The sequence below is a fragment of the Vulpes vulpes genome, chromosome 10 (genome assembly GCF_048418805.1).
Source record: "Vulpes vulpes isolate BD-2025 chromosome 10, VulVul3, whole genome shotgun sequence".
Taxonomy (NCBI): domain Eukaryota; kingdom Metazoa; phylum Chordata; class Mammalia; order Carnivora; family Canidae; genus Vulpes; species Vulpes vulpes.
The window spans coordinates 77,608,346-77,631,178 of NC_132789.1; the positions used below are offsets into that span (position 1 = coordinate 77,608,346).

Below are 22,833 nucleotides of genomic sequence, written 5' to 3' on the forward strand. Positions count from 1 at the left end.
TTTGCTATATGGGTTTTCCACATATGTTGATTTTCTTTGTCCATTGCTAAACACGAAGATAATTTAACAATTCCAAGATACCCACTTTTTTCTCTCGTCCTCTTTCCTACAGCTTTCCTTCTCCTTTTCTTGCCCACAATCTTTTGGTTTTATAAAAAGTAATTACATCTAAAACTTGAGGCAGCTTTTTCCTCCAGAACTGGGAGAAAATTAATTTCTATTGTTTCTATTGTTAATATCTATGACTTTGTTAGAGCAGCTATAGCAAACTAGTGCACATATTTATTGCGTTTCACTCTTTATGATTGTTTGATCGTAAATACTTTTCCCTTAGAATTTTGAACGTGTTGTTCCTTTGATTCCAAAACTCAATATTGCTACTTGGAACTTCAAAAGTGTTCCAATTCTTGATTCTCTCTATTATAACCTGTTTTCTCTTCTATGGGAGTTTGTATGGTATTCTCTCTGTCCCCAGTGTTCTCAAATACCGTGTGTAACATGTCTTGTGGTGGCTCTGTGTTCATCCGTTTTATTGAATCATCAGTGGACTCTTTCAACTTAACTACTCTTTTTCAGTTGAGGGAAATTTTCTTTTTTTTTTTTAAGTAATAAATTTATTTTTTATTGGTGTTCAATTTGCCAAGATACAGAATAACATCCAGTGCTCAAACCATCAAGTGCCCCCCTCAGTGCCCGTCACCCATTCACCCCCTCCCCCCACCCTCCTCCGCTTCCACCACCCCTAGTTCATTTCCCAGAGTTAGGAGTCTTTATGTTCTGTCTCCCTTTTTGATATTTTCTACCCATTTCTTCTCCCTTCCCTTCTATTCCCTTTCACTATTATTTATATTCCCCAAATGAATGAGAAAATATAATGTTTGTCCTTCTCAGATTGACTCATTTCACTCAGCATAATACCCTCCAGTTCCATCCACGTTGAAGCAAATGGTGGGTATTTGTCGTTTCTAATTGCTGAGTAATATTCCATTGTATACATAGACCACATCTTCTTTATCCATTCATCTTTCGATGGACACCGAGGCTCCCTCCACAGTTTGGCTATTGTGGACATTGCTGCTAGAAACATCGGGGTGCAGGTGTCCCGGCATTTCATTGCATCGGAATCTTTGGGGTAAATCCCCAGCAGTGCAATTGCTGGTTCATAGGGCAGGTCTATTTTTAATTCTTTGAGGAACCTCCACACAATTTTCCAGAGTGGCTGCACCAGTTCACATTCCCACCAACAGTGTAAGAGGGTTCCCTTTTCTCCGCATCCTCTCCAACATTTGTGGTTTCCTGCCTTGTTAATTTTCCCCATTCTCACTGGTGTGAGGTGGTATCTCATTGTGGTTTTGATTTGTATTTCCCTGATGGCAAGTGATGCAGAGCATTTTCTCATGTGCGTGTTGGCCATGTCTATGTCTTCCTCTGTGAGATTTCTCTTCATGTCTTTTGCCCATTTCATGATTGGATTGTTTGTTTCTTTGCTGTTGAGTTTAATAAGTTCTTTATAGTTCTTAGAAACTAGTCCTTTATCCGATACGTCATTTGCAAATATCTCGTTTAATGCAATCCCTATCAAAATACCATGGACTTTCTTCAGAGAGTTAGAACAAATTATTTTAAGATTTGTGTGGAATCAGAAAAGACCCCGAATAGCCAGGGGAATTTTAAAAAAGAAAACCATAGCTGGGGGCATCACAATGCCAGATTTCAGGTTGTACTACAAAGCTGTGGTCATCAAGACAGTGTGGTACTGGCACAAAAACAGACACATAGATCAATGGAACAGAATAGAGAATCCAGAAGTGGACCCTCACCTTTATGGTCAACTAATACTCGGTAAAGGAGGAAAGACTATCCACTGGAAGAAAGACAGTCTCTTCAATAAATGGTGCTGGGAAAATTGGACATCCACATGCAGAAGAATGAAACTAGACCACTCCCTTGCACTATCAACAAAGATAAACTCAAAATGGATGAAAGATCTAAATGTGAGACAAGATTCCATCCAAATCCTAGAGGAGAACACAGGCAACACCCTTTTGGAACTCGGCCACAGTAACTTCTTGCAAGACCCATCCACGAAGGCAAAAGAAACAGAAGCAAAAATGAACTATTGGGACTTCATCAAGATAAGAAGCTTCTGCACAGCAAAGGATACAGTCAACAAAACTAAAAGACAACCTACAGAATGGGAGAAGATATTTGCAAATGAGGGACATTTTCTTGAATAATTTTTGAATTTTGCATATCATTTATCCCTTTTTCTTTCTTTATGTGTAGAATTCCTTTTTTAAAAAGTTTTTTTTTATTTGTTCATGAGAGACACACAGAGAGAGGCAGAGACACAGGCAGAGAGAGAAGCAGGCTCTCTATGGGGAGCCCAACGTGGGACTCCATTCCAGGATCCCAGGTCATGACCTGAGCCCGAGGCAGCAGCTCAACCACTGAGCCACCCAGGCGTCCCTCTTTATAGGATTCCTAACTGATCCTCTCATGTCTGTCTTTTCTCTCCTTTTTTTTAATCTGTAAATTTTTGCTCTAGGAGATTTTTCTGAACTTATTTTCTAGAAGATTTCAACTTATTTTCAAATGCTTCTATTATGTTTTTAAATTTTGCTGTCATTTTGTTTTAATTTACAAAGACTATTTTGAATTTCATGGTATTCCTGCTTTTTAAAATCCTATTTTGACCTTTTTTTTACAATAACAGTATCTTAACTTTCTGAGAATAATGATATCTTTTAATGTTTCACCACTTCACAGAGCCTAATATCCTTAACATGTTTCTTTCTGTTTTGCTTTTGCTCTCTCTATTATTCTCTATCTTTTGTTAGTGAATTCTTCAGATACCCAGTAATCTTTGGCTCTCTGTCCATGTTAAATAATAGAAAATGTAAAACTTAAGTACAATTTCAGAGTAGTGGGTGGGACCCATCAACTGGTAATTTTGTTGTAGGGAAATGGCTGGTGGGTTTCATTTTGGAGTCCCCATTCCCTTTCTCTTCTGATCTTTCCTCTTTAGTTGGTCAGATTCCTCAGAGAAGTCTCTGCCAGTGTCCTGCTTGGAAAGTCTAAACCTGGCTGCCAGTGTTCTGAAGCCTAAGCAGATGAAGACCGTTGGGAATCTTGGCTTCTAGGATGCAAACATTCACATAGTGAAAAACAGTTTTCATCACCAGTTTCCCTACCCCTAACCATGTCTGATGTCTTACAGTTCAGGGGCTGTATTATTACCCCATACAAAAACAAAAACAAAAAACTCTCACAAAAAAAACAAAACAAAACAAAACCCAACTTTCTGGGCTTCTGTTAAAGTACAGGGAAAATCTCAGGATCTAACATCTTCCTAAAGAGCTTTCAATCTCAGTATTTATTTTGACATCCCTTTCACCCTGCTTCCAGAGGCCACTGGTGCCCCAGTTCTAAAATTTTATGAGATTTTGTAGTATAAATATGACTGCTCTTGGTATTGTCCAGAGCTGGTTTGGGAGTCTGCTAAGTCTGTTACTACCTGTGAGTCTGCTTCTCACATTCCAACATTTTATTGCTGTTGCTTTCTGCTTTGTTCCTTGAGGGTTTATGCCTATATGTAAACATACACATATTACTATTATTTTCATGGGTTTTTGAGAGAAAGCCTAATTAAATGCAAGTATTTAATTTCCCATCTTTACCTGGAAGTCTCAAGAGCAAGTATTTCTTAATTTCTATTTAATGTTCAAATAGAAAAGATAATGTCATGAAGTACAATTAGAAATGACCAATGGAATAAGAAAAATGTCTCACATTGCTTTAAATTTCAGCAGCTTATCACCTTAATCCTAGGGAGAGGCTTTAAAATCTTTACCAAAGGGTCAGAACTCTGAATATTATGTATTATGTATTTGGCCTGATAGTTATCTCATCCTTTTACTCATAACAATTATACTTAAGAAGTTAGTTATTGCACCACAGTGCCTAAAGCCCAAAAAAACTCTCAAAATAGGTTTGTCACATAAAAAATTAATTGGTTGCTTTGTTCCTACTTAGATTTTCATTAATTTGAGGACATAATTTAAGTGACGGTTAACTGTATCACCTTTGCTTCTCCTTGTTAAAAAATAAATCTCTATTTAAAAGTTTAATTGAGAAAGCTTTCTGAAATATTTTTCAAAACATTAGCTTTCACTTTTCCTTTTGTATTATGAAAGAATACAACTTTAGCCATCAGAAAAGACTGGCATATTGATCACCTATTATTCCATAACAATCTATCAGAAAATTTAGTAACTTAAAACACATTTTATTTGCTCATGATTCTTTTATGTCAGCAGTTGTGCTGGGTTAACCCTGCAGTTGTGCTGGCCAGTTCTTCCACTGGTTCATGTGGAGTCAATATGTTGTTGCAATCATTCTAGAGGGAAAGGTAGGCAGACAATGAAAATGTAGATGCATCTTCTCCCACCCCTCAAAAAATTCAGAGAGTAAAACATAAGAAAAAAAAGCAAGGTAATGGAAGAGAGAAAGACAGACTTGTGAGACAGGAGAGTAACTATCCTAGCTAAGGTATTAAAGAGATGACATTTAAATTGAGACCTAAATGTTGGAAAGAAACAAGTTGTGCAAAAATCTGGGAGTTGCATGAACAGAAGCCCTGGACAGTGGCAAGCTGGGTTTTTTTCCCAAGGGCAGAAGAAAAGGCAGTGTTGCTGGTTTATAATGAGCAAGATGAAGAGAAGAGATAAGCACCATTGGTGTAGGCAGGACTAGAACATGTAGCAGGAGCATATAGACCATGGAAAGGAGTTTAGGCTTGATTCCAAATCTATAGGAGGTTGATAAAGAGTTTTAAATAGAAGAGGAGGTGATATTTTATTTGTTTTAAAAGATCCTTGTTAGGTAGAGAATGAACTGATGGTAGAAAGTGAAATTGGAATAGTTAGGAAATTATTACAGTGCTCTTGGAAACAACCTCAAAGCAAAGAGGGTGATAAAGGATCAGATTCAGGATAACATTTGGGAAAAGGAACTCAAAGAATTTGATTGGATATTGGACATGAGAGAAAGAGAGGATAGAGGATGCATCTCAAGTTTGTGACTTGAGAAATTAAATGTGCCACAGTGCCATTTTTTTTAAGTTGGGAAAGGTGAGGGAGAAAGCAGATTTTTACCTTACAAGGATATATAGATCAAGAGTTCTGTTTGGGACATGTTGGGTTCGAGTTGTCTCTTAGACTCGTGTAGAGTCCAGTCATCTACCACATAGGTTTGATGATCTATCTCACTACTTTATAGCTTCACTATGTGATTAACCCCATTGTTGGGCAACTAAGACTGTATGACCCTCATTTTCCTGACAAGTAACTGTATCCCAGAGAAACTCATTGACTTCCCCAAAGCCATACAACTAAAATGAAGAGGAAGACTTGAACCCAAGACCTATACACAGTCCTATAGGGCATTGTCACCCCTTGCTCACTGTCCTTCTCCAGTTTTTATAGCCAAAATGGAAATGCAGGATAAGGATCCCATTACTGAGGCTTTGACCACATGTTCAAACTGGCTCCATATTTGAGGCAATTGTCTATCTACTAGCTGCATGTGGCTATTTATATTTTAATTTTAATCAGTTTAAATTAAGTAAAAGTAAAAACTTACTTTCTCATTTGTGCTATCCACAGTTTCAATGTTCAGTAGTGACATGTGACTAGTGGCTACCATATCGGACAGCATAGATAAAGAACATTTTCATTATCTCAGAAATTCCTATTCAACAGCACTAGGCTCTAGAGTAAAACATAAGAAAAAAAAGCAAGGTAATGGAAGAGAGAAAGACAGACTTGTGAGACAGGAGAGTAACTATCCTAGCTAAAGTATTAAAGAGATGACATTTAAATTGAGACCTAAATGTTGGAAAGAAACAAGTTGTGCAAAAATCTGGGAGTTGCATGAACAGAAGCCCTGGACAGTGGCAAGCTGGGTTTCCTGCTTTCTCTGGAGGTGAGCCACCTCCAGATATTCATATAAGTTAATTGTGAAGAATGTGTGGCCATATCTTAATAGCTGTTGCCTGAGAGGAAAATTTTTTAAAAAATTAGTTGATAACACATTTGATGATAAGCTGATTTTATACCCAGCTCTAATGAATACCTTTCCCCAATTCACACCCTTGAATTGTTTGTGTTTCTCATTTTATCTAATAAGAATAGAGGCTCCTCTGAGGAGAGAAACTAGGTTCTTTCCACCTTTGCATTACCCTCACTCAAAATACATACATACATGATACCCACATCCCTTTCTACCCCCTAACCACTTTTACACTCTCAGTGAACAGTTCTTTGCACAGAGCAAGCAGAATCTTACAGGATGTTTGCAACCAGCATATCACAGTACTTTCCAACACTCCTGTGGACAGTTGGCTGTAGGAGAACATAGAACAGAGTGCAAATAGTCAACTTTGCTGTTTTCTCAGCTGCTTAAATCTCAGTATTTGCAAATATAGCTAAAAGATGCCAACTCCTCAAAGCCTGTATTTCTAGTCATTTCCCACTGACCAGTTTGGAATTTGTGTCTTCTTGATAGCATTCTGCTTCATTGTGTATGTCAGAATAACCTGAACAGTTCTCATTCTGGGAAGTTTCACTTGATGCTATGAATTCATGGTGAAAGGAACACCAGGAAGAGAAAGGGTTAAAGTCAGAACACTATCATAATGCATCACAAAGTCAAAGAACTTTAAGCCACGAGATGGCAAAGACAGACTCCATTTTCAACCAGTTTATGTTAAGTTGTGAATGAAAATGGTTGGAGATAGCTGCTAAAGTAAAATGTGAATCATCTGAGCTGACTTATTAAATCCTGTAAATCTAACCTTTATCTTAATTTCCTTGCTAACAAACTTAGTGATAAAAAATATTTTCTAAAAAAAAAAAAATTTTTTTTTTCTACAACTATTTAGCAAATTACAAAAGGCATGGTACTCATGAGAAGCTAATCTCATTTAATGGGAACACACAATGGCGTAGCCTCTGGACAGTTCTCCCAGTATACCCTAATGTAGATTTTTAAGTATGTTCTCATTCATTTGGGGAATATGAATAATAGTGAAAGGGAATATAAAGGAAGGGAGAAGAAATGTTGGGAAATATCAGGAAGGGAGACAGAACATAAAGACTCCTAACTCGGGGAAACAAACTAGGGGTGGTGGAAGGGGAGGAGGGCGGGTGTTGGAGGGGAATGGGTGACGGGCACTGAGGTGGACACTTGACGGGATGAGCACTGGGTGTTTTTCTGTATGTTGGTAAATTGAACACCAATAAAAATTAATTAAAAAAAAATAAAAAAAATTTAAAAAAAAGGAAAACAATATGGAGTTTTCTTAAAAAATTAAAAATTGAATTATCAAAATAAAAAAAAAACAGGATCATACTCACAGAGGCAACAGCCACTTTTATGAAATCTTCAATTTCCCTGCCCTACACCTTCACTCAACATAATAGGTACTCAATAAATGACTCTTGAATAAACAAATGATATAAAAAAAAAAAAAAGAACAGAGTGCAAATAACCACAGCTTCAGAGCATCTGTAGCTAAAACATAATTTCATGGCATATTCTCTTCCAGTTTTTGCCCTTCCTAGCAAGGGGGAGATTGGGAGATTCAAGTAAAAACTGAGGGTGGCTCACCTCCAGAGAAAGCAGGAGTAGAAATCCTCAAGGGGAGTCAATAGGAACTTTAGGCTCAGGTTTGCCTATTACTTGGTGACAGGTCAGCAGGGCCTTCCTCATGGGGCAAGATGAAAGCATCCAGAAAGTCCTATTCACACACACATGCATACAGGCAGGCATGTGCTCTCAGCAGTTCCTTTTACAAACGAGTAGGAAAATTTGGAACCAACAGATGGGTTTTGAATACTTTCTCAGTTGTGTGACTTCAGGCATATTACATAACTGTTCCAAAGGGTAGTATAAGGAGATATATGTGCAGAGTCTTGATCACATAATTATTCCTCTGCCAATTCAGTTTATTCTACTCCTTATCCTTCAAGGTGAAGTAGAGAACAAACCTAGAACAGAAATTGCATTTTCCCTTTAAAAATTTCTTTTAAAAATATTTCATATTTTTATAGGTAGTATTTACATATGATAAAAATTTCTTAAATGTGTCAGTGAAGTTTCCTTCCTTTCCAGCCATCCAGTTCTCCCCAGAGGCAGCTAGTATTTCTGGATGTCTATGTGTCCTTATCATAGTCAGCCTGTGCATGTGCAAGCAAATAAATATGTCATTACATTTATATCTACTTCCTTATATGTGTATGTTTGGCTCTTTGATTGATACAAATGGCTGTGGGATTTTCTTGAACCTTGTTTTCTCCTGTAGTATCTTGAAGGTTTTTTTTTATATCTATACTGAACACCCTCTCTCTCTTTACAGATGCAGAGTATTTCATTGTTAAGTTGTATAATAATTTGTTTATCTTAACCCTCACTGATGAATTATTTAAGTCGTTTTTTAGAATCTTGCTATTATAACCCATGCCATAATGAGGGTTTTTGATTATCTGTCACTTTGTACATGGGTAAGCATACTTATAGAATACATTTCTAAAAGATGTGAGTGTGCATGTGGGTATGTGAGTGATTTCATTTGAAGAAGGTCATTTTGGCTAAGTGGCTAAGGAAAGCTTGAGAGCAGTGATTTCAAGAATCATCACTGTGCCTTCTCTTGGCCCTTCAATGTGAAAGAGTGACAGAGAAAATGAGATTGTTTCACACTCTGTAAGAAAATCCTTTGATAACATGCAGAAAATGGTTCAGGTGATAGCTGGAAAGATGAAATGGGTAGAAATCTTTCCAGGAAGCAGTAGATGCCAAGATAAAAGGAAATGATATTTAGTCACATAGTCCCCAATGTTAGCAGGTATTCTCCAGGTCAGTCCATGTGAGCCAATTGTAAGGGCTTGTCATGGGCCACACCCTGTACTAGTGCTGGGAATTCAGACATGAGCATGGCTAGTCCCTGCCCTCAACAAGCTCATCCAGAGAAGTCAGGTATGTTAGGCAGACAGTTTCTATATGAAGCAACAGCAACGAGATGACAGCTAACTCCAAGACCTTATTAAATGCGAGACAGTGGGGCTCTGCAAGACTTCTCATCTGAGTCTGCAAAAGCTAGGTAATTACAGTGTTATCTCCATTTCACAGATAAGGAAACCAATATCCAGGGAACTTGAAAGACGGTTACAATACCACATAGTAAGTGACAAAATTAGGGTTTAGTCTGTGGACTGTCTAACTTCAAAGTCTTAAGGAGAAGTAGGGGCAATGTTAGAACTTAAAGGTCATCTTCCTTATGCATTAAATGGTTTTCTCCTTCCCTCTCATATTGTAGCCCACCTCGCTTTTCGGTCAAGGAACACCCTTAGAGGGAGATGTGCCCTGAAATGAGGCTCAAAGAATGAGTGGAAGCAAGGAAAGAATTCTAGGTAGAGCAACTCTTGGGCTGATCACAAGGCAAGTCAGCCTCCAGGAATCAGGAAGTTTCTAACACAGAGAGACAGGTGAATGGGTAAGAGGGCAACCTCTGGAGCCAGACAGCCTGAGTTGAAATCCCGGCTCTCCCCCTTAGTTGAGTGACTTTGGGTGCATCACTCACTGTCTCTGATTCTTCACCTGTAAGATGAAGCTATAAAATACTGTGTCCTGGGTGATTGTAAGAATTGAATGAGTTAATATATCTAGGATGCTTAGAATAGTGCCTGGCACGTGCCCTATATATTTGTTCCCACTATAGAACCTCCAGGCTCCAGGTACAACCTAGATGTAAGGAAGAGGAAAACAAAATTTTGAAGCTCATCTGCAGTGCTTATTATAGAGAACTATTACATGAGCTCACAAAATGTAATGTGGTGCTATAAAAGGAGAAGAAAGCAGAAAACCATTTAATGGAGGAAGGACATGGGCTTTTAGGCCAGAATTGTCCTGTCAAGCATGGTCATGCTTATCAGTTTTCAGTTATCATCTGGTATTGTGAGTCAAAAAATGGGCTTTTTTATTTGTCTATTTCTTTATGGCATCTTTATTTGGTATTAAAATGGAATGTTCTGTCTTAAATAAGGTGAAAACGCAGAGGAAGATAAAATAAAAGGAGCTGCATTAAATGTAACTTTCAGTTTTCCTCTCTTCCTCTTTGATGCATTAAAATGTTTTCAGAAAACCCTAAAGAAAATACCAGCTAAGCTCTGCAGCTTCCTCATTCACCCACATAGCATTTATCTCTTATCCACCAAGTCAAATTACTTTTTGAGAACAGTATTTTATAACAGATGCCTAGGGAAGTAAAAGTGAGAGGAAAATACTTCTCCGGGGAATCAGCTTATGTGATTTGCATTTTATTTTCATATTCCCTGGTCTTTATTCCTTTTGTATGTTATTCCAAACTTACATTCCCAGCTGTTCCCAAACTAGACCCCATGCCTGGACTATCTTCTCTAGGCCAGTTTTCTCTCTTCTTCCTGATATTTGAACTACTCTTGGGAATCCATCTTCTTGAAAAAAACATTTAATAGCAGTTTCCCCAATGTGCATACCAATGGCCCTTACTTACTGCTATCCAAAAACCTGTACCTGTATTTGAACCAGCCACTCACTAGACGCTGGTTCTACAGAAATTAGTATGATTCAGCCTTTTGTTCTGAGTGAGTTCACAGCCCTGTGTGGGATACAGAGATGCAAAGGGAGGTTGATTCTGTCCATCTCTGCCATACAATCATGTTCATTTCCTTTATGGTTTGTCTTTCTCACTAGACTGTGAGCCTCTCAAGAACAGAGATTTTATCTGTTTTGTTTACTATTGTGTAATCAGTACTCTAGACAGAGCCCTCAGTAAACAGTTGCTGAAGGAATGAGTGAATGAACGAATGAAAAAACAAATGATAATACTGAATAATTGATAAATCGATGTGCTTACAAGATAAGAAGTAGCACAGAGGAGGGACTGAACTCTTTGCAGAAAAGGAGTGGCATTGGAGGAGTGAAGAGACCTACTGGAGGAGGTGACTTCTGAGCTGGGTTTTGAAGGCAGTGGCTGCCAACATACCATACCTTCTATGGTGTCCAACTCATAGGAGGTACTAAAAGTTTGCTGAGTTAATTTATGAAGCAATTATATTTACAGTTATGTCTAGTATTGTACCATTTAACACATTCCTAGGAAGGGGAGACATGGCCATTTCATGCTGGATTATATGGTCCTGGAAGCTCTGTCACCTGGAAAACCTCTCAGGAGGGTAGGAGTATCCAGTGGAAAATCAGGGTCTTGGTGTGTGTGTGTGAGTGTGTGTGTGTGTGTTTACGAGCAGCCCTATGAGAAACTTCAGTGGCTGGGTCAGCCGCTGGCTGAGAAAGAAAGCGATTTTAAGTATATGCTTTAGAAGAGGTGTCCCATCTAGCAAGAAACATGGGGAAGGAACAGAGGTCCTGAGCCAGACCAGAGCTCATTACCTAACTCCTATATTCACCATCCAAACCAGTTTCAGATCTTAAATTTTCTGAAAGCCAGGTGGTTGTGACATGGAAGGGGGTGGATGGGAGACAGGAGGGGATAAAAACAAAATAAATTTTTAGTGAATTTATCTAATGACCTTCCTGAGGAAAAAAGCAAGATATGAGGCCTAAACTTGCTACTAGTTTATTTTAAGGTTTCTTAATTGCGTTTAGCTCCAGCTCCTTCCTGGCATAATTATGTTAATGCTCAGGAGACTGAAACCAAAACTCCTGAGAGGTGTGAGCCTCCTGTCCCTGGTGTGATCTCTGGGCTCTCTCGTGCTGTTCCAGACTATACTCTCTATGACTGACTGAAGACACCTCTATGAGTAACACCAAATTATGTCAAAGATTAGATTCATCACCTCCCATTAACCTTCAGCTTGTGTTTTCAATATGTGTGTGCAGCTTCATCATACACAACAAAGACACTTTCTTCAACAATGCCACAAGAAGTAGAATCGTACATCATATTTTACAAAGAATAAAGTATGAAGAAGGAAAAAACAAAATTGGTAAGTGGTAAATTCATATAACGATTCTAGAACTGCTCATCATTTTTATAAAATTTCTAACTCCCTAGATGGATAACTCACAAGTGTAAAAATCTTATTACATCCTTAGATCTCTTTAAAACAGCATGTTACCTCATTTACCTAAGATCATGGAGAAATTCTTTCAGTTTAACAAATCTTTTATGGAGTGCTTATTATATGCCAGGCACTGGACTAGATATTGGGCCTGGTCCTCTCCTAGAGTGTATGTTTAAGAAGTTAAAAGCTGACAATAAACAAATAAGTAAATACAGTGAGTAACATGAAAAAATGGAAATAGTGAGTTCAAGATGAGACGGAGTGGTCAGGGGAAGCTTCACTGAGAAGCTGGGGTTTGACCTGAGACCTGATGACAAGAAGGGGCTGGTGTTGGAAGATGGCAGGGTGGAGGGAGTTATTTTAGGCAAGTGCACAGATGAACTGTCACACATAAGGAAATTCTCCAAATAATCACCTTCCCCATTAAACAGCTTCCATAATTCATATATATGTATTTTATTTTTTAATTTTTATTTAAATTTATTTTTAAATTCTAGTATAAATAACATAGTGTTAAGTTAGTTTAAGGTGTATAATATAGGGATTCAACCATTCTATTCACAGTGCTCATCATGATAAGTGTACCATAATCCTCTTCACCTGTTTCACTGACTCACCCCCTCCCACCTTTGGTAACTACCAGTTTGTTCTCTTTTAACTAGTTAAGAGTTTGTCTTTTGGGTTGTCTCCTTTTCTTTGTTTTATTTCTTATATCCTACATGGGAGTGAAATCATATACTATTTGTCTTCCTCTGACTGACTTCACTTACTATTACATCTTCTAGATCCATCCATGTTGTTGCAAATGGCAAGATTTCATTCTTTTTTTTTTTACAGCTGAATAATATTCCATTATGGGTGTGGGGGAGGGGTGGTGTATGTATATTTATCACATCTTTATCCATTCATGTATTGATGGACACTCATAATTTATATTTGGGGCATTTTTGTGAGAACCTTTCCATATTACCAAAATGTCTCCATTATTAAACAGATTAACATATATTAGCAGGATTCAGGTGGCTTTGTCCTTAACTCTGTCCAAACAAGATTTTTATCAATAGTATGAATAATGAGCTATCTCTCTCAGGGTCTAGTCAGGAGACAAAAATCACACATAATTTTTACAGGGAAAGTTTGATATAAAAACTATGAGCAAGTCAGAGTCATCAGGGATTGGTTAATGAAGGGTAAGGAGAACTGTAGGTAATAAAGAAATAGCAGGTGTTAGGGGCAGCTACCACTCCTAGGAAGATGCCCTCCACAAAGCTGAGATCCAGACTCTGTTGGAAGTGGTATAGCTGTGGTTCACAGCAAAGCAGGTAGCAAAGCAGTTTTCTGGGGGAACAGCGGGAAAACTGCCTAGAGGGGTTCCAGGGAAGCCATTCACTGGGAGGTGTTTCACAACAGCCCTGCTCTTCAAGGAGATACGTGCCCTTGGGGAGGTGCTATGAGCTACCGGCCACCATGCCCTGCAGGAAGTTGGTACCATAGAAGCCATGTGTTGCAGAAGCCTGCTGAGGAGAGCATGGGTACCAGGAAGACAAGCTTCTTCCTCCAGGGTATTTTCATTGCCTTCTGCTGACAAAGTTTATCATTGTACAACCTGGTAAAGGAGAAGTATTTGCAAGGTCTAGCTCCATTATTGCAAGGTAGGCAATGAAAGTGTTCTTGGAACTAAGGAGCAAATATATTGATGACTGGTACATGGCCTACACAGCCTGACCATCAAACTTTCAGGTGGGATGGACTCTGGATGGAGGCATTAAATATGTTTGTCATTGGAGTCAGGAGCATAAAAGATCTCAGTGATCTGGAAATCTCAGCCAAATCCAATAAGATGACATTTAATAGTTTGTAAATGTAAAGTCCTACACTCGAATTCAGCAAAACAACGACTCCGGTACAGTGTGGGAGAAATGTTGCTCAACAACATCATGAGAGAACAGACTTGAGAGGTTTAGTTGAATGCAAGCTCAGTGTGAGTCACTAGTATGCTGAAGCTGCCAAAAACTACTCTGATCCCAAGCTGCATAAATTAAAATATAATAGAAAATGATAGCAATCTAGTCCAAATCTGGATACATCTGAAATAATATGTTCAGTGAGAGTCTTTCCAGGTGGGTATGGTAAAATCAAACCTGATTTAGATCTTTCTTAACATTAGCGGGGTTGTGGACTGGTACATCTTTGTGTTCTCTGCAACGGTCACCCATCCTTGAGACACATCCTCTCCATGAAGTCCTCCATGACCATTGGGAGGTCATTGAAGGAATTCTTCTCTCTTCCCGTGAATTCCTAAGGCAATTAACTTGGAGTGTTTATTTGATAATTAATCATGTACAAGTCTTATTATCTTGAATTCTTTATTTTCAGTGACGTTATGAAAATTCTACCACCTAAAGAGAACCACTTTTGGAACATTTTGGTGGATTAAATAATTTAAATATTTCATTAATTACTTTTTTCATATTTAGCCCCTATTTGCCCATGTAATTTTAACAAACTTAGGGTATACTACACTCACTTTTATCATACTTATTCAATTAACATTGTATCATGAAAATTCTAAGAAACGAGTGAAAATGAAATGATTATAGCAGTAGCTATTCTGAATTATTTTACAAAATGCAAACAGTACCTTCACTAACATTGATGTTATAATTTGCATCACACCTCACAATTTATTAGAATACACTAGTGTGTTGAGAATCTATTCCTAAAAATTGGTAGTTGGACTATAAGCTCCATAATTATAATTAAGTTGCCCTGTTGGTGTTTGTATCATCATTGCCTAGTGCAGTTCTGGCATAGAGTAGGAGTGTTTGTTGAACTGAACTGAAAATCTTTTAAACATGATTAATGTCTAACCATCAGCATTCTTAGAGTCAAAATTGTGTACAACATGGCCATTCAGCAATTATTGTGCTTAACTTTGCATCTCAAAATGTGAGCTATTTTTACAAGTAGTCAGAATGGAGCCAAAAGGACAGAGACAGCGATTTGAGGTAAATATTCTGAAGTAATGCAGGAAGTGTTGTATTGTTACTAGTAAGCAATGACCTTTATAAAAGTTTCTCTCATTTGATGAAAGAGAATTCTATTTAAGAATCCCAGTGTCTTTTATTTTTTATTTAAATTCCAGTTAGTTAACACAGTGTTATATTAATTTCAGGTGTACAATATAGTGATTCAACATTTAATGCAACACCCGGTGCTCATCACAAGTGCACTGCTTAACCCCCATCACCAATTTAACCCATTCTCCCACCCATCTCCCCCTGGTAGCCATCAGTTTCTTCTCTACAATTAGGATTCTATTTCTTGGTTTCCCAACCTCCCTCTTTTTTTTTTTTTTTTACCTTTGCCCATTTGTTTTGTTTCTTAAATTCTTTATATGAGTGAAAGTGGCATCTTCCATGAGCCAGCATTGATTAGAGATAACACAAAACTACTGATTTGTAAACATGTTTCCTAAGGACATTTTCCTGGAGTGTAAACTACTATTATGTAAGTTTTCCAGATTCACTCTGAATTTATTACAACTGTGAAAATCAAACCTGTTGAAATCCACTTTCAAAATAGAGCAATTAATAGATCAACAGATTTATTTAACAGTGTGAGTACATAAAGTAAATTTTGAAATTGAGTTACATTTTCAAAATTGGTGCTCAAAGGGGAAGTTAGTGAAGTGGTAGACTTCAAATGTTAACGACTTTCTCACTTCACAGGACTTTGATAAATTATGATAAAATTAGAGAGGTCATTATCAAGGTCTCTTATTAAAGGTCCCTGGGAATTCTGCTTTTTCTAACATCTGAGATGTTTGAAAGTTTATTGATGAGATATGTGGAATTCTCAGTAAAGACTCCAGGAAATCAGAACTTTCCACATAATCATTTATTCATTCATTACAAAGGTTATTTATTGAGGGCTTCCTGCATGCTAGGCAAAATACAAAAGCCCTACAGGTATTTGCATTTCAGGTGTTTTTCTTAGACATTTAATGTTAATGTCAGTCATCTTAAAACACATTACTGTGTTACTGTGATTAAAAGTACCTAAACATTGATTGACCCTCCATCAATAAAAAAATGAATCAGTACATATTCCATTTCCCAGGGAGGCTAAGCCTCTGGACTCTACCAGGATCCAGAGGATAGGGGGCATTTCCTTATTAGCCACCAGAGAGACATCCTCCTAGTCATCATCTTTGAGGTTCATTTTAGGAAGTAGCATAAGTCTTGATCTGAAAGACCAACACATGTAACTTCTACTTTTGGCCAAGACAGAATAGGAGCCGCAAGATTTACTTTCCCACCTGAAACAAGCAAAGGAAACACAGAAAAAAATGTAGAAGTCCATTCTTTTCAAGGCACTGAACATTCAGCAGCCAAGAATAGGGATCCCGGAGAGACAGAAAACAAATGAGATGAGTGCTACGATTGCATCAGTTTATGACTTTGGCATAGTTTCTAGATAGTAGCCCAGGGAGGAAGAACCCAGGCAGAACCTGGTATACTCTAAGTTGAGAAGATGTTACTGAGAGTCCAATGAGACAACAATAGAGTTCACAGAACAAAGCACCAAAAAAGCAGAATGTTCTGCCACGAGGAAACCCTGAAGATCATCAGAGGGCTCTCTTCAAGTATTTAGCAGAGTACTAATTAGTGCATATATATCAGGAAACTACCCAAACCCAGTGAAATAACAACCCCAAAGGATTTTCAGTGAAATTGGAATACCTCCTAATTCACAGAGCATTGAATGTAAGTGTTCTAAAGATCCCAATCCAAAATTCAGAGGTTAGAAGGCCCTAATTCTTTGCTGCCTGCAAGAAACTTTAAAGACACAAATGGGTTAAAAGTAAAAGGTTCCAAAAAGTTATAACATGCTTAACCAAAATAAAGCTGAAGTGGCTATATTGATATCAGACACAATAGATTTCAGAGCAAAGAATATTACCAGGGATAAAAGTAAATTCAATCAATTCATGAGGAGGACATAACAATTCTAAAAGCCTATAGCTTCAAACTGCATGAAGCAAAAACTGACAGAACTGCAAAGAAAAATAGACAATTCCACGATTATAGTTGGATATTTCAATACTTCTTTCTCAGTAATTAATAGAATAAATAGAAAATCAGTAGGGGTTAGAAGACCAGAACAACATTATCAGTGAATATAATTAATCTTTTAGATCACTCCAACAATAGCAGAATACCTGTTTTTTTTTTCTTTCTTTCTTTCTTTCTTTCTTTCTTTCTTTCTTTCTTTCTTTTCTTTCTTTCTTTCTTTCTTTCTTTTCTTCTTTCTTTCTTTTCTTTCTTCTTTCTTTCTTTATGAATTTATTTTTTTAATAATAAGTTTATTTTTTATTGGTGTTCAATTTGCCAACAAACAGAATAACACCCAGTGCTCATCCCGTCAAGTGCCCCCCTCAGTGCCTGTCACCCATTCACCCCCACCCCCCGCCCTCCTCCCCTTCCACCACCCCTAGTTCGTTTCCCAGAGTTAGGAGTCTCTCATGTTCCATCTCCCTTTCTGATATTTCCTACCCATTTCTTCTCCCTTCCCTTCTATTCCCTTTCACTATTATTTATATTCCCCAAATGTATAAATTTATTTTTTTTGGTGTTCAATTTGGCAACATATAGAATAACACCCAGTGCTCATCCCATCAAGTGCCCGCCTCAGTGCCCGTCACCCAGTCACCCCCACCCCCTGCCCACCTCCCCTTCCACCACCCCTAGTTCGTTTCCCAGAGTTAGGAGTCTCTCATGTTCTGTCTCCCTCCCTGACATTTCCCACTCATTTTTTCTCCTTTCCCCTTTATTCCCTTTCACTATTTTTTATATTCCCCAAATGAATGAGACCATATAATGTTTGCCCTTCTCCAATTGACTTATTTCACTCAACATAATACCCTCCAGTTCCATTCACATTGAAGCAAATGGTGGGTATTTGTCATTTCTAATGGCTGAGTAATATTCCATTGTATACATAGACCACATCTTCTTTATTTGTTTTTTTCAAGTGCATGTAGAACATTAACAAGATAGGCCATATTTGGGAACATGAAACAAGACTTAATAGATCTAAAGGGATTCAAGTCCTATAGATTATGTTTTTTGACCACAGAGGACACAAATTAGATGTTAATATGAAGATAATCTCCGGAAATTTTACAAATATTTACAACTAATACCTTTTAAATAACTCATCAGTGAAAAAAGAAAAATTGGTATGTTATACTCAATAAAAACAGAAACAATATATACAAAAAGTGTGCATTACTTAGGGAGAAATGTATAGTACTATATGCCTATATATGAAATGAAATGTCAAAATTAATGACCCCCCTTCCATCTTAAGAAACAAGAAAAAGAAAAAGGAATTAAAATAGGTAGATGAAAGGAAATAATAAAAGAGAAGAAGTGAATGAAATAGAAAAAACAATAGATAACACAAGTGAAACCAAAAGCTGTTTCTTTTAAAAACAAAACAAAATTTATAAACCTTGTGGTAAACACACCCAAGGTGATTCTCCAGTGAGTCATGTCCTGTGTAATTCCTTCCCCTTAAGTGTAGGTAGAAACTATAGCTTACATTTAACAAATGGAATATTGCATAGATGATTGTGTCACTCCTGTGATTGTGTTACATTATGTGGAAAAGTTTAGGAGATCTTCCAGATGTGAAAAAGTTCTTTATCAGTTTGACTTTGACTTAAAATCCTAGGTGGGACTGACATAAGGAGGAAAGACCTTTAAAAGAGTGTTTAGGCCTGTCCCCAGCTCAGCCGCTTACAGCAACAGGGACTCCCTCTCCCTGTTGCTGGTTTCTAAGAAGCAAGTTGTCATGAATGTAGCAGCTCAAGGAAATCAGTTCTGTCAATAATCCAAGGTAGCTTGGAAGTGGATCCTTTTGTAGTTGAACCTCCAGATAAGAATTCAGTCTAGCCCAAACTTGCAGTTTGATGTTGTGAGACCCAGAGCAGAGAACCTAGGTAGAGCATGCCCAGACTTTTGACCAAAATAAGTATGAGATAGTAAATGGCTCTTGTTTTTAGCTACTACATTTCTTGTAATTTATTACACAATGATAGAAAACTAATGTAAACTTCTTGTCCGGCTTATCAGAAAGAAAAGAGAGAAAATACAAATTCCTAAATTTCCAAGAATAGTAGAGGTGCTGCCACCAAAAAAATTGGGGATATATTAAGGGAATATTGTGAATAGCCTTTTGTCAATAAATTTGACAACTTAAATGGACACATTTCTGGACAGATGCAAATATTCAAAACCCATTCAAGAGAAAAAATAACCTTGTGTTGTTGATTTAGGCCATTCTGATTGGTGTGAGGTAATATCTTATTGTAGTTTTTATTTGCATTTTCCTGGTAAATAATGATGAGAATCTTGTCATGTTCTATTGGCCATCTGTATGTCTTTCCAAAAATGTCTGTTCATATCTCCTGCCCATTTTTAATTAGGTTATTTGTTTTTTGGGTGTTGAGTTGTGTTTTTTATATATTTTGGATATTAGCCCTTTAGCTGATAGGTCATCTGCAAATATCTTCTCCCATTCCATAAGTTGCCTTTTAGTTTTGTTGATTGTTTCCTTCTGTGCTTAAGCTTTTTATTTTAAGGAAGTCCTAATAGTTTATATTTGCTTGTTTCCATTGCCTCAGGAGATATACCTGATGTAAAAGAAGTTACTGTGTTCTTTTTTATAATTTTTATGGCCTCGGGTCTCACATTTAGGTCTTTAATCCATTTTGAATTTATTTTTGTATAGTGTAAGAAAATGGTCCAGTTTCATTCTTTTGCATGTTGCTGTCCAGTTTTCACAATACCATTTGTTGAAGTGACTTTTTCTCATTTGATATTCTTTCCTGCTTTGTTGAAGATTAATTGACTATATAATTGTGGGTTCATTTCTGGGTTTTTTATTTTGTTCTGTTGATCTATGTGTCTATTTTTGTGCCAGTACTATACTGTTTTGATTACTACAGCCTTTTAATTTATGTTTTTAACACTTTTATTTATTTGTTTGACAGAGAGAGCACAAGCAGGGGTAGTCTTGTCATTTGCAATGACATGAGTGGAGCTAGAGAGTATTATATTAAGCAAAATAAGTCAGGGAAAGACAATATATGATTTCACTCATATGTGGAATTTAAGAAACAAAACAAATGCACAAAGGGACAAAAAGACAGATTAAACCAAAAAACAGACTTTTCACTATAGAATAAGCTAATGGCTACCAAAAAGGAGGTGGGTGGGGGGATGAGTTAAATAGGTGATGGGGATTAAGGAGTGCACCATGATGAGCACTGGGTGGTGTATGGAAGTGTCGAATCACTATATCGTAGACCTGACACTAATATAGCACTGTATGTTAACTAACTTGGGTTTAAATAAAAACTTGAAAAAAATGAACTTATGTATATAAGCATTTAAAAAAAAGAAATTACCTAATTAGCTCCATATATGTTAAAGAAATTGAATTTGTACTTGAAAATCTTCTCACAGGGATCCCTGGGTGGCTCAGCAGTTTAGCACCTGCCTTTGGCCCAGGGCATGATCCTGAAGTCACAGGATCAAGTCCCACGTCGGGCTCCCTGCATATGGAGCCTGCTCCTACCTCTGCCTGTGTCTCTGCCTCTCTCTCTCTCTCTGTGTCTCTCATGAATAAATAAATAAAATCTTTTAAAAAGAAAGAAAGAAAGAAGAAAAGAAAGAAAGAAAGAAAGAAAGAAAGAAAGAAAGAAAGAAAGAAAGAAAGAAAGAAGAAAGATCTTCTCACAAAAAAATACCCCTACCTGCCCAGATTATCTGGTGAATTCTCTCAGACATTCAAGAAAGAAATAATACCAATTTTAAACTCTTTCACAAAATTGAAATATGGAGAATAGGGCAGTATTACCCAGGTACCCAAACCAGGCGAAGACTATACTAGAAAACTACAAATAAACATCCTTCATGAAAATAGAGGCAAACATTGTAAACAAAGTTTAAAATAAAACTCAACAATATATAAAAAATATAATCCATCATGACCAAGTAGGGTTTATGCAGATCTGTAAGTTGGCTTAGAGTTTAAAAATTAATCAACATAGTTTAATACTTTGGCAAAATAAAAGAGGAAAACAATATGGTCATCTCCAGAGGCACAGAAAAAGTATTTGACAAAATCCTACATTCATTCCTGATAAAAACTCAGCAAGCTATGAATAGAAAGGAATTTCCTCAACCTCAGTAAAGTACATCTATAAAATGCTTATAGTTAACATTATACTTAATGTTAAAAACTAAAGGCTTTTTTTCCTCAAGATAAGGAGCAGGACAAGTATGTCTGCTCTCATATTCATCATTTTACTAGACAGTGCTAGTAAAAAGAAAGACAAGAAAAAGAATAATAGGCATCCAAATTGAAAAAGAAATAAAACCGTCTTTATTCTCAGATGACATAACCATGTGTATAGAAGTTCCAACAGGATCTACAAAAACACTAGTAGGGTGAGTATAGCTATGTTGCAAGAAACAAAACTGATACACAAAACTCAGTTGTATTTCTATGAACCAGAAACTAAGGAATTAAAAATTTAAAGACCATACCATTTATAATAACATCAAAAAATATGAAATACTTATCTGACAGGAGATATGTTAAGGGGTGCCTGGGTGGCACAATCTGCTAAGTATCTGACTCTTGGTTACAACTCAGGTCATAGTCCTTGGGGTCGTGAGATGGAGGCCTGCGTTGGGCTCCATGCTCAGTGTGGTTGCTTGAGACTCTCTCCTTTCTCCCTCTGCCTCTCCTCATCTCTCTCAAATAAATAAATCTTTTTTTTTTAAAAAAAAAAAGATATGTAAGGTATATACACTGAAAACTATAGAACATTGGTGAGAAAAATGTAAGACTTAAATAAATATACCCTGATCATAGATCAGAAGACTCAACATTGTCAATTCTGTCCAGTTTAATCTATAGATTCAGTGCAATCTCAGTCAAAATCCCAAGGTTGGGGCAGCCTGGGTGGCTCAGCAGTTTAGCACCGCCTTCAGCCCAGGCCTGATCCTGGAGACCCGGGATGGAGTCCCACATCAGGCTCCCTGTATGGAGCCTGCTTCTCCCTCTGCCTGTGTCTCTGCCTCTCTCTCTACTCTCCATGACTCTCATGAATAAATAAAATCTTTAAAAAAGAAAAAAACAAAATCCCAACCTTGTGCATGTGTATGTGTCTATGGAAATTGACAAGCTGAATAAAATTACATAACCTAGAATAACCAAAGTAGCTTTGAAAAAAAAAAAAAACACAAATGGAAGACTAAACCTACTTGATTTCAAGAATTATTATAAACCTATAGTAATCAAAAGAGTGTAGTACCGATGTAAAGATAGACAAGTAGATCTGTGGAACAGAATAGAGTCCGGAAGTAGAGCCACATGTATGTGGACAATTGATTCTTGACAAAGACTCAGATAATTCAGTGTATAAAGGATTCTTTTCAACAAATGGTGCTGAAACAATTCATACCCAGATGCAAAAAAAAAAAAAAAAATGAACCCATATATGAAAATCAACTCAAATGGATCATAGATCTAAATATAAAACCTAAAATTATAAAAACTCTAGGAGAAAACCTTTGTGGCCTTAGGGTTAGTTGGGAATTTCTTAAATATAATTTGTAAAAAAAAAAAA

At 37.1% G+C, this 22,833-nt stretch overlaps 1 protein-coding gene across 19 annotated transcripts in view; it reads left to right on the plus strand.

Moving 5' to 3' along the window:
• The window catches only part of ANO4 (anoctamin 4), a 402,861-nt gene that overhangs the window by 285,412 nt on the left and 94,616 nt on the right, over window positions 1-22,833 (plus strand). For all 19 annotated transcript variants that reach the window (XR_011994944.1, XR_011994946.1, XR_011994947.1 and 16 more), the window contains one exon: window positions 11,938-12,044. Coding sequence is in view for 14 of the 19 variants with exons in the window: in XM_072724685.1 (XP_072580786.1) it covers window positions 11,938-12,044 (107 nt within the window). In the remaining 5 variants the exon portion in view is untranslated. The remainder of the gene's footprint in view (window positions 1-11,937; window positions 12,045-22,833) is intronic.